The 12,058-nt window shown below is 50.6% G+C and overlaps 1 protein-coding gene across 1 annotated transcript in view; it reads left to right on the forward strand.

Annotated features, from left to right (window-relative positions):
* PTH1R (parathyroid hormone 1 receptor) overlaps window positions 1–12,058 on the forward strand; it is a 341,607-nt gene that overhangs the window by 264,920 nt on the left and 64,629 nt on the right. The window contains exon 5 of the mRNA XM_075315851.1: window positions 8,763–8,857. Coding sequence (XP_075171966.1) covers window positions 8,763–8,857 — 95 coding nt within the window. The remainder of the gene's footprint in view (window positions 1–8,762; window positions 8,858–12,058) is intronic.

Genomic DNA, 12,058 nt, shown 5'->3' on the forward strand with positions numbered 1-12,058 from the left:
ATCATCAGATCGGAGTGTCTCATCATCGGATCGGAGTGTCTCATCATCAGATCGGAGCGTCTCATCATCAGATCGGAGCGTCTCATCATCAGATCAGGGTGTCTCATCATCAGATCGGAGCGTCTCATCATCAGATCGGAGCGTCTCATCATCAGATCGGAGCGTCTCATCATCAGATCGGAGCGTCTCATCATCAGATCGGAGTGTCTCATCATCAGATCGGAGTGTCTCATCATCGGATCGGAGCGTCTCATCATCAGATCGGAGCGTCTCATCATCGGATCGGAGCGTCTCATCATCAGATCGGAGCGTCTCATCATCAGATCGGAGCGTCTCATCATCACATCGGAGCGTCTCATCATCGGATCGGAGCGTCTCATCATCAGATCGGAGCGTCTCATCATCACATCGGAGCGTCTCATCATCACATCGGAGCGTCTCATCATCACATCGGAGCGTCTCATCATCAGATCGGAGCGTCTCATCATCACATCGGAGCGTCTCATCAGATCGGAGCGTCTCATCATCGGATCGGAGCGTCTCATCATCGGATCGGAGCGTCTCATCATCACATCGGAGCGTCTCATCATCAGATCGGAGCGTCTCATCATCAGATCGGAGTGTCTCATCATCAGATCGGAGTGTCTCATCATCGGATCGGAGCGTCTCATCATCAGATCGGAGCGTCTCATCATCGGATCGGAGCGTCTCATCATCAGATCGGAGCGTCTCATCATCAGATCGGAGCGTCTCATCATCACATCGGAGCGTCTCATCATCGGATCGGAGCGTCTCATCATCAGATCGGAGCGTCTCATCATCACATCGGAGCGTCTCATCATCACATCGGAGCGTCTCATCATCACATCGGAGCGTCTCATCATCGGATCGGAGCGTCTCATCATCGGATCGGAGCGTCTCATCGTCAGATCGGAGCGTCTCATCATCGGATCGGAGCGTCTCATCATCGGATCGGAGCGTCTCATCATCAGATCGGAGCGTCTCATCACCCGGCCGATGTCAGGAGCTTCTGGAGGAACATTCCGTTTTCTCTGTTTCTGGGAAAACTGGTGACATCTAATAGGAATAAATCTGCCTTTCAGGAGTCGGGGGATTTGGGGTGACCACCCCCCAGGGACACGGTATGTGTCTGCAGTTTTGGGTGTCACTCAACTTTCCCAGGAACAGAACAAACTAAGCTTTCCCATAGATCTGTTTTTCGAAAATTTAGTCAATAAATTAGATATACCGCAAAGTGGTGCTAACAAAAACCGCAATCCTCCTGCAGATAACGAGGTGCACTGTTTTAAAGGATGCAAATAACAAAAAACACAAACAACTAAACCGATGGAATTGTCATTTTAAGCGTGCTCTTATCAAATGAAATGAGAGTCCGCACGTCTGCACGCAATAACCTGGGATATTGAAAAGCTGTTATCCTGCGCGCTGCGCTCAGCGGTAACCGATATGTCTTCCTGGTGGTTGAGGGGTTAAGCCCTCGCGAGGTTCCAGCGCTCGTTCTTGGCGATTGATGCCGCACTCGCTGATCCGGGGATAAGATCTCATCACCGCACTTTCCCGTGCAGACGTTTAACCGCAGATTACACGCTCGGATTTCACGCTCCACGTCTAATCCCTCCCAAACTGAGCACATCAAAGGAGCGGGATTAATACCTTTACTGCAAAATTTAAAAATAGTGATGAGCGGCGCCCACGGCCTGGAGGAGTGCGACCGCCTGCTGCGTCCTGTCATCGGTGCTACCGCAGTAATGAGAAACGTGATACAAAGCATCAAACAGGGACTCGTGTATCACAGTGATAGAGCCACCAAGTGTCGCCAGTCAGCAGGGGGACGTCATAGCCAATGGCTGCCCCTGCGTGTCTGGGGTCATAACAACCCCATCCGACCAGCCCCAGCACCACTGGGAGAATTAGAGAATGATGTGCTCTGGTGCAAAATATGGACCTGGTCCTGCCCCCAGTAATGTCTCCCATCCTGTACTAATGGCCCCCGTCCTGGTGTATATGTTCCTCATCCTGGATATGGCCCCATCCTGGTAAAAATGTCTCCATCCTGGTACATATGTCCTCATCCTGGACCCATCCTGATATATATGTCCTCATCCTGGACCCATCCTGATATATATGTCATCATCTTGGATCCATCCTGGTATATATGTCCTCATCCTGGGCCCATCCTGGTATATATGTCCTCATCCTGGACCCATCCTGATATATATGTCCTCATCCTGGACCCATCCTGATATATATGTTCTCATCCTGGACCCATCCTGATATATATGTCCTCATCCTGGGCCCATCCTGGAATATATGTCTTCATCCTGGACCCATCCTGATATATATGTCCTCATCCTGGGCCCATCCTGATATATATGTCCTCATCCTGGACCCATCCTGGAATATATGTCTTCATCCTGTGCCCATCCTGGTACATATGTCCTCATCCTGGACCCATCCTGATATATGTCCTCATCCTGGGTCCATCCTGGTATATATGTCCTCATCCTGGGCCCATCCTGGTATATATGTCCTCATCCTGGGCCCATCCTGCTATATATGTCCTCATCCTGGGCCCATCCTGGTATATATGTCCTCATCCTGGGCCCATCCTGGTATATATGTCCTCATCCTGGGCCCATCCTGGAATATATGTCCTCATCCTGGACCCATCCTGATATATATGTCCTCATCCTGGACCCATCCTGATATATATGTCCTCATCCTGGGTCCATCCTGGTATATATGTCCTCATCCTGGGCCCATCCTGGTATATATGTCCTCATCCTGGGCCCATCCTGCTATATATGTCCTCATCCTGGGCCCATCCTGGTATATATGTCCTAATTCTGGGCCCACCCTGGTATATATGTCCTCATCCTGGGCCCATCCTGGTATATATGTCCTCATCCTGGGCCCATCCTGGTATATAAGTCCTCATCCTGGGCCCATCCTGGTATATATGTCCTCATTCTGGGCCCATCCTGGTATATTTGTCCTTATTAAGGGCCCTTCCTGGTATACAGGTCCTCATCCTGGGCCCATTATGGTATATCTGTTGACCAGATATTGATGACCTGTGTGAAGGATATTTCATCAATATCAAATATCTGAAGATCATTTTTAGGCTGAAGCTACATGGCAATTTTAGCTGACACGCAGTCCGGTAATGATCGCTGTGTGCGGCTACTACATCTCAGCATAATGCCTCGGGTACCATGACCACAACAAGTAGGTCAGAAAATATCCGCCTGCATTTGACTTTGCTTGTCACGGGTGCAGTACCCCAGAGTATCACAATGTGACCCCCATTCGCCTGCATTATGTGGAGATGTAGCAGCCGGAGACACTGACCTGTGTCCACCCAATGCTGCCATGTAGCCCCCCTTAGTCTTGCGGAGCGGCTCTTCCGCTCTCTTCTGCGCGGTGTCCACTTTCTTACACTTTCCTCCAGTTTTCTCCGTTCTCAGCTCCTATGAATGTATATATAGACTCAGAGGTCAGCGCTTTGCCTCGCTCCTATCTGCACACATCAGGAACATTTGTGCGTCTTGTAGCAGACATCAATCACAATGGAAGGCTTCCAGGCGCACATGCCCACCAGGGACACATCCTGATGTAAATCGCGCCTCATTCAAGGTCGACCTGTCCTAAGACTAATAAACTTCCTGCATTCAGGACTCGGAAGCCTCCACCGCCGGAGTGTGAGAGTCTCCAAAAGTAGATAGAAAGCATGAAAGACAAAAACCTAAAATCTGAAGAAGACCTAGTCTAGCCATTGGGGTGTGCGATGTGCCGCCATATGATGTGGAGCACCCCACGGGGCCTGGGGGCTTACTCATCGCCGGGCCGGTGAGAGGTCAGGGGGATGTCACGAATGGCCTACCCTGTTTTGTGACCCAGAGGTGTCCACAGAAAGGGGAGATGATGATGGATAGGATGATTTTGTGACGCCATCTGTGGTACGCGGTCAGGGGATTAGCCGCTACTGCTGTCGCTGTCCTCCGGGGCGGATGGCAATAGCAGCAAAGATGGTTTCTGCTCCCCACAGGTGGAGCGGGCCACGGGGAGGATGATGAGGAAACAGATAATGACCGTCGGCACTGAAGCGCGAGATGGCGGCACCGGCAATCACAAGGCTGACACAGTCTTGGCGGTTTTAGGTGGTTTACTCACTGTCTTTAGATCGCCCGGAAGATACTAGTCACCGCTGTGATGGGCCACAGTCGATCCTGGTTAAGTCAGAGGTAGCCACCGGTATTTTGAAAGTGTCCTTTCTAAGAGATGCCCCTCCAGCGTCCCGCTCCAATCCGCAGGCCCCGTGAAAGAAGAGAAGAAGAAAGTGGTGTCGTGTCGCCAGAACTGGAGTGCCGGCTTGACTTGACTGAAGTCTGTGTGAAGGTTGCTCCTACTTCTACCCCAAGTGGTGCCCGCCCCCCAGGTAGTTGTCCTAGTGACTGGGAAAATCCCATGCTTTGTGATGGCCACCCCCTATCTACCCTAGTCCAGCTCCCCATTGAGAAGACTCCTAATCTGTATGTAGAGTGTAATTGTGGAAACACCGGTGATTAATCCTCTCCTTACCTGAGATTAATACTGCAGCTCAATTGAGCTTGCAGTACCCTGTGGCGACTGAAGCCTTAGGGGCGCCACATTCCCCCACAGCAAATGGCAGCACTCCCGGGCTGCAACCAAACAAAGTTAATACACTGCAATTTTTTTGTATGCAATAAACAAATTATCAATCTCTCTTTATTGGAGGCACCATCAATCACCGGTTTCAAACATTCATACAGTGACCGGTTATCAGTATTATCAATACAATAAAACATCAACATTTGCAGATGAACACAGTTATGCTTGCTTGGTGCTGATGGTGTCAGAGGGCTGGTGCTAGCCCCCTCTCTCTGGGCACTCAAGGGACATTCTCGGGCAAAGTGTCCAACCTTGTCATAGCGCCGTCAGATCGACTGCCCGTCAGCATCGTACCGGTCAGGGACTTGTGGAAGCGGGTTTCTCCCGTATTGCCGCCAGGGGAGGTCATCAGCACTGGAAGCCAGTTCAATGGATACAGGTTGCTGAGTCCCTTGCTTAGATTGCACTGCTTTGGTCAGAGTAGTCACACCTTTGATCAGTTCCAGAATCTGAAGCCGCAGTTCATTGATGGAGTCCTTTTCCAAGGGTTGTTCCTTGGCTTCCACCATTACCGGTGTAGCTGGCACCAACTCCTCCAGTGGACATATCCTTGCAGGCACAGGGTTTCCTGCTGGTTTCCGGCAGTGGGGCTCTCTTTCTGGGCTCCACCCACGCTTTCGCACTCTTTATGGGTCCCGCCCACGATGGCACGCTCCTTTTTTCCCCACGCAGAATAGTCAATGGCGACTGTCCCTGTTCAGAAATCCAGTTTTTAAAACAGTCCTGTAAGGCGCACAGTACCCATTTTAGCTTGGGCACGTTATCCTATTCGTGACGCCAAGTAGAGCACCATACGGGGCCTGAGGGGTTACTCGTCATCGGGCCGGTGAAGGGTCAGGGGGATAAATGTCACGGGTGGCCTGCCCGGTTTGATGACCCCGAGGTGTCCATGGAAAGGAGAGATGAGGATGGATGGGATGATTTCGTGACACCACCTGCGGTACGCGGCCAGAGGATTAGCCGCCGCTGCTATCGGTGTCGGTTTACTCACAGTTCTTTAGATTGCCCGGAAGATACTGGTCACCGCTGTGATGGGCCCCAGTCGATCCCGGTTAAGTCAGAGGTAGCCACCGGTATTTTGAAAGTGTTCTTTCTAAGATTTGCCCCTTCAGGAGTGAGGAACCCGGGCTAAGAGTCCCGCTCCAAACCTTAGGCCCCGTGAAAGAAGGAGTCTTTCACATTTTGTTTGTACTTGCGTATAATTGTTTGTACAGATGAACGAGGCATCTTCAGGTATCTGGAAATTGCATCCAAGGATGAACCAGACTTGTGCAAGTCCACAATTCTCCTCCTGAAATTGCTGATTTCTTTTGACTTTCCCATGATGCTACACAAAGAAGCCGTGTGTTTCAGGTGTGCATTACAATACATCCACAGGTGTGCCTCTAATTACCTCAGATGTTGCCAATAAACCTATCAGAAGCTTCCAAAGAAATGACATCATCATGTGGGCGGTGCCATATGATTTAAAGGCGCAGTACTCTAAGGGGTACTTTGCACGTTGCGATATCGCTAGCATCGGCTAGCGATGCCGAGCGCGATAGTCCCCGCCCCCGTCATACATGCGATATCTTGTGATAGCTGCCGTAGTGAACATTATCGCTACGGCAGCTTCACACGCACATACCTGCCCTGCGACGTCGCTCTAGCCAGCGAACCGCCTCCTTATTAAGGGGGCTGGTCACGCGGCGTCACAGCGACGTCACACGGCATGCGGCCAGTAGAAGCGGAGGGGTGGAGATGAGTAGGACGTAAACATTCCGCCCACCTCCTTCCTTCCGCATAGCCGGTGGAGGCAGGTAAGGTGAAGTTCCTCGCTCCTGCGGCGTTATACACAGCGATGTGCGCTGCCGGAACGAGGAACAGCATTGTAACTCCTATTGGTGCGACATTATGAAAATGACCGACACTACACAGATCACCGATTTACAACGCTTTTGCGATTGTTTATTGGCGTATCTAGGCTTTACACGTTGCGACGTCGTTACCAGCGCCGGATGTGCGTCACTTTCGATTTGACCCCGACGATATCGCAGTAGCATTGTCGCAACGTGCAAAGTACCCCTCAGTGTATGGAAACTTCTGACTTTGCAGAAAGCAATAAAAATGCCTGAAAACATTCTCTCTCTCATTATTCTGGCATTTGGCAAATAGAAATAATTTTGGTTCCTAATTGACCTAAAGCAGGAAAGGCTTATTCTGATTGCCTGTCAGATTATGAGAAAAACCTGTATACGTGTCTTTATAGAGAGTGGAAGGAAAAACCTGCAGATGTGTCTTTAAGAAGAGCTAAGGGAAAAACCTGCAGATGTGTCTGTATAGAGAGCGGACGGAAAAACTTGCAAATGTGTCTGTATACAGAGCAGTGTGAAATTAAGTGTTTCAACTGTATATCCTGAGGGTGGGCGATATATCTACCTCCAGATCTTCTCCTTGCACTTCTGCTTGTAGAGAAGCTCCCACCTGCCAGGACTTTAAGGTCACGCTGGGCCCCGGATTCCACCTTCCTCTTGTCCTTCAGAAGGTCCCGTGTGCAGTTTGGGTTTTCATTACCTCCATCATCCATGTGGCTGTCTCTGTCTTCTTCTTCCTCATTTTTCTTCATCTCTTCTTCTATGATTGTATTCCCCAGTGATGTGAGAATTTCTTCTCCTTGCCACAGTCCAGGGAGTTCGTGTTTCACTTTCTTGAGATCTCCTGATACTTTGTTGTCCCTGGTGGCTCCAGTTCTTTTTGTCTCTGTTGTCTCTTTCCCTTTCTGTCTGTGTTGTCTCTTTCCCTTTATGTCTGTGTTGTCTCTTCCCCTTTTTGGCTGTGTTGTCTCTTTCCCTTTATGGCTGTGTTGTCTCTTTCCCTTTATGGCTATGTTGTCTCTTTCCCTTTCTGTCTGTGTTGTCTCTTTCCCTTCATGTCTGTGTTGTCTCTTTCCCTTTATGGCTGTGTTGTCTCTTTCCCTTTATGTCTCTGTTGTTTCTTTCCCTTTACACCTGTGTTGTCTCTTTCCCTTTATGTCTCTGTTCTGTCTCTTTTTCTTTATGTCTGTGTTGTCTCTTTCCCTTTATGTCTGTGTTGTCGCTTTCCCTTTATGTCTGTGTTGTCTCTTTCCCTTTATGTCTGTATTGTCTCTTTCCCTTTATGCCTGTGTTGTCTCTTTCCCTTTTTGTCTGTGTTGTTTCTTTCCCTTTTTGTCTGTTGTCTCTTGCCCTTTATGGCTGTGTTGTCTCTTTCCCTTTTTGTCTCTGTTATCTCTTTCCCTTTTTGTCTCTCTTCTATCTCTTCCCCTTTATGTCTGTGTTGTCTCTTTCCCTTTTTGTCTCTGTTGTCTCTTTCCCTTTGTGTCTCTCTTCTATCTCTTCCCCTTTACACCTGTGTTGTCTCTTTCCCTTTTTGTCTCTCTTCTATCTCTTCCCCTTTATGTCTGTGTTGTCTCTTTCCCTTTTTGTCTCTCTTCTATCTCTTCCCCTTTATGTCTGTGTTGTCTCTTTCCCTTTTTGTCTCTGTTGTCTCTTTCCCTTTTTGTCTCTCTTCTATCTCTTCCCCTTTACGCCTGTGTTGTCTCTTTCCCTTTTTGTCTCTCTTCTATCTCTTCCCCTTTATGGCTGTGTTGTCTCTATCCCTTTTTGTTTCTGTTCTGTCTCTTTCCCTTTATGTCTGTGTTGTCTCTTTCCCTTTTTGTCTCTCTTCTATCTCTTCCCCTTTACGCCTGTGTTGTCTCTTTCCCTTTTTGTCTCTCTTCTATCTCTTCCCCTTTATGGCTGTGTTGTCTCTATCCCTTTTTGTTTCTGTTCTGTCTCTTTCCCTTTATGTCTGTGTTGTCTCTTTCCCTTTTTGTCTCTCTTCTATCTCTTCCCCTTTATGCCTGTGTTGTCTCTTTCCCTTTTTGTCTCTCTTCTATCTCTTCCCCTTTACGCCTGTGTTGTCTCTTTCCCTTTTTGTCTCTCTGATATCTCTTTCCTTTATGCCTGTGTTGTCTCTTCCCCTTTATGTCTCTGTTCTGTCTCTTCCCCTTTATGTCTCTGTGTTCCTGACATTCTCTGTATTACTTGCAGGAGGTGTTTGATCGTCTTCACCTGATTTACACCGTGGGGTACTCCATCTCTCTGGGTTCGCTGACGGTCGCTGTCCTCATTTTGGGATACTTCAGGTACGCTCATCGCTCCGATTCCTGCCAGTTTTTGTTTATGTCCTTGATTATTCCACTTGTCTTGATGAAATCTTCTAATTAGAGCCTGTGATGATTAATGGCAGCCACAGGAAATGCTTGAAGATAAAATGTCAGGACGCTCCTCTTCCTGCAAAAGATGTTCCCAGAATCTGTCCTTGAACTTGAGCAACAAACTACATTTTATTTTGATGTTGGGTCTCGTCACTAAACATCAGTGACATGTTACAGATGGGCGATGTCTGGAGACGCTCTCCTGCAGGAACGCTCATCTCTTCCCAGAAGCACCCACATTAGGGCTATGGTTGGAGATAATAAAGCAATGCTGTCATTCAGGTGACTGTTCAGACTACGCTCCTGCGTGTATACATGAGGATTAGCAATATTTCCACCCAATACATGTCTTTTATGTTGCATTTCCCCCAGTTTCTCTTCTGCCGGGTCTGCCTCTAATTTTCAGTTGCCTCTGAGCTGGTAGATGAATATCAGCTGCTCTGATGTCTCCCATGCACTGCACACACAGACACGAGGGATTCCTGCTCACCGGTCTCTATGCAGCACATTACCAGAAATATGGAGCAGGACTGAGCAGTGTAGCTGGGAGTTCAACACTTACTATGGGGCATCAAGACATTAAATATTGATACTGAGCAGTGTAGCTGTGAATTCATCACTTACTATGGGGCATCAAGACATTAAATATTGATACTGAGCAGTGTAGCTGGGAATTCATCACTTACTATGGGGCATCAGGACATTAAATATTGATACTGAGCAGTGTAGCTGGGAATTCTGCACTTACTATGGGGCATCAAGACATTAAATATTGATACTGAGCAGTGTAGCTGGGAGTTCAACACTTACTATGGGGCATCAAGACATTAAATATTGATACTGAGCAGTGTAGCTGTGAATTAAACACTTACTATGGGGCATCAAGACATTAAATATTGATACTGAGCAGTGTAGCTGGGAATTCATCACTTACTATGGGGCATCAAGACATTAAATATTGATACTGAGCAGTGTAGCTGGGAATTCATCACTTACTATGGGGCATCAAGACATTAAATATTGATACTGAGCAGTGTAGCTGGGAATTCTGCACTTACTATGGGGCATCAAGACATTAAGTATTGATACTGAGCAGTGTAGCTGGGAATTCAACACTTACTATGGGGCATCAGGACATTAAGTATTGATACTGAGCAGTGTAGCTGTGATTACAGCCCAGGGATGAGATAAACACTTACTAGAGAGCAGTAACACTATCATTCTGTTCATAAAGAATACTTTCCTCTAATATTTACTTGCACTATTGATTTATGTAAAATGTGTGATTTTTCTGCATCCTTGGTGGAGAGGACGGGTCATAAAAGGTCAGAAGAGGCTGAATTATGTATTTATCGCTATATAAAGAGGAAAAGAAAATCCCGTCCTTGAAGAGAAATGTCCATCGCATTTATTAGCAGCTGATGATGTGATCAGATTGGTGACCTGGCAGCCATCACCGGGCACAGGAGCTGCGGCCGTCACCGGGCACAGGAGCTGCAGCCATCACCGGGCACAGGAGCTGCGGCCGTCACCGGGCACAGGAGCTGCGGCCATCACCGGGCACAGGAGCTGCGGCCATCACCGGGCACAGGAGCTGCGGCCATCACCGGGCACAGGAGCTGCGGCCGTCACCGGGCACAGGAGCTGCGGCCGTCACCGGGCACAGGAGCTGCGGCCATCACCGGGCACAGGAGCTGCGGCCGTCACCGGGCACAGGAGCTGCGGCCGTCACCGGGCACAGGAGCTGCGGCCATCACCGGGCACAGGAGCTGCGGCCGTCACCGGGCACAGGAGCTGCGGCCGTCACCGGGCACAGGAGCTGCGGCCATCACCGGGCACAGGAGCTGCGGCCGTCACCGGGCACAGGAGCTGCGGCCGTCACCGGGCACAGGAGCTGCGGCCGTCACCGGGCACAGGAGCTGCGGCCATCACCGGGCACAGGATCTGCGGCCGTCACCGGGCACAGGAGCTGCGGCCGTCACCGGGCACAGGAGCTGCGGCCATCACCGGGCACAGGAGCTGCGGCCGTCACCGGGCACAGGAGCTGCGGCCATCACCGGGCACAGGAGCTGCGGCCATCACCGGGCACAGGAGCTGCGGCCATCACCGGGCACAGGAGCTGCGTCCGTCACCGGGCACAGGAGCTGCGGCCATCACCGGGCACAGGAGCTGCGGCCATCACCGGGCACAGGATCTGCGGCCATCACCGGGCACAGGAGCTGCGGCCATCACCGGGCACAGGAGCTGCGGCCATCACCGGGCACAGGAGCTGCGGCCATCACCGGGCACAGGAGCTGCGGCCATCACCGGGCACAGGAGCTGCGGCCATCACCGGGCACAGGAGCTGCGGCCATCACCGGGCACAGGAGCTGCGGCCGTCACCGGGCACAGGAGCTGCGGCCGTCACCGGGCACAGGAGCTGCGGCCGTCACCGGGCACAGGAGCTGCGGCCGTCACCGGGCACAGGAGCTGCGGCCGTCACCGGGCACAGGAGCTGCGGCCATCACCGGGCACAGGAGCTGCGGCCATCACCGGGCACAGGAGCTGCGGCCGTCACCGGGCACAGGAGCTGCGGCCATCACCGGGCACAGGATCTGCGTCCGTCACCGGTCACAGGAGCTGCGGCCATCACCGGGCACAGGAGCTGCGGCCGTCACCGGGCACAGGAGCTGCTTCTTCTCCATGGATAGTGCAGCTTTCTTACAGTGTTACAGTGAATGTGGCACGACCAGACGTCTCCCCAGCAATGGTCCCCCCGATAGTCCCAGCACCGAGGATCTGTCACCAGATTTCATAATACAAGCTGCACACATAATCACATGGATGTTTTGGACCTGATGAGGCTGGTGTACTCACTGTGCAATGGCTATATAATGCTAATATTGCAATGACTATGAGAGGACTCCTGAGTCTGATGTATTCAGTCCAGTCTCCACTCGCCCAGCTTCACTGACAGCTGCGGCCGTATGACTTTCAGCAGCAGGGAGGAGGGACACTGAGGAACAGACAGGCTAGATAGGGAGAGATTGAGCAGCAGGAAGGAGGCCCTCTGAGGAGCTTTCAGTCAAGGTGGGTGGATATTCAGCAGCGGGGAGGAGTGACACAAAGAAGCTGTCAGATGTGTGGAAA

The sequence above is a fragment of the Anomaloglossus baeobatrachus genome, chromosome 6 (assembly GCF_048569485.1).
Source record: "Anomaloglossus baeobatrachus isolate aAnoBae1 chromosome 6, aAnoBae1.hap1, whole genome shotgun sequence".
In the NCBI taxonomy this organism is placed as follows: domain Eukaryota; kingdom Metazoa; phylum Chordata; class Amphibia; order Anura; family Aromobatidae; genus Anomaloglossus; species Anomaloglossus baeobatrachus.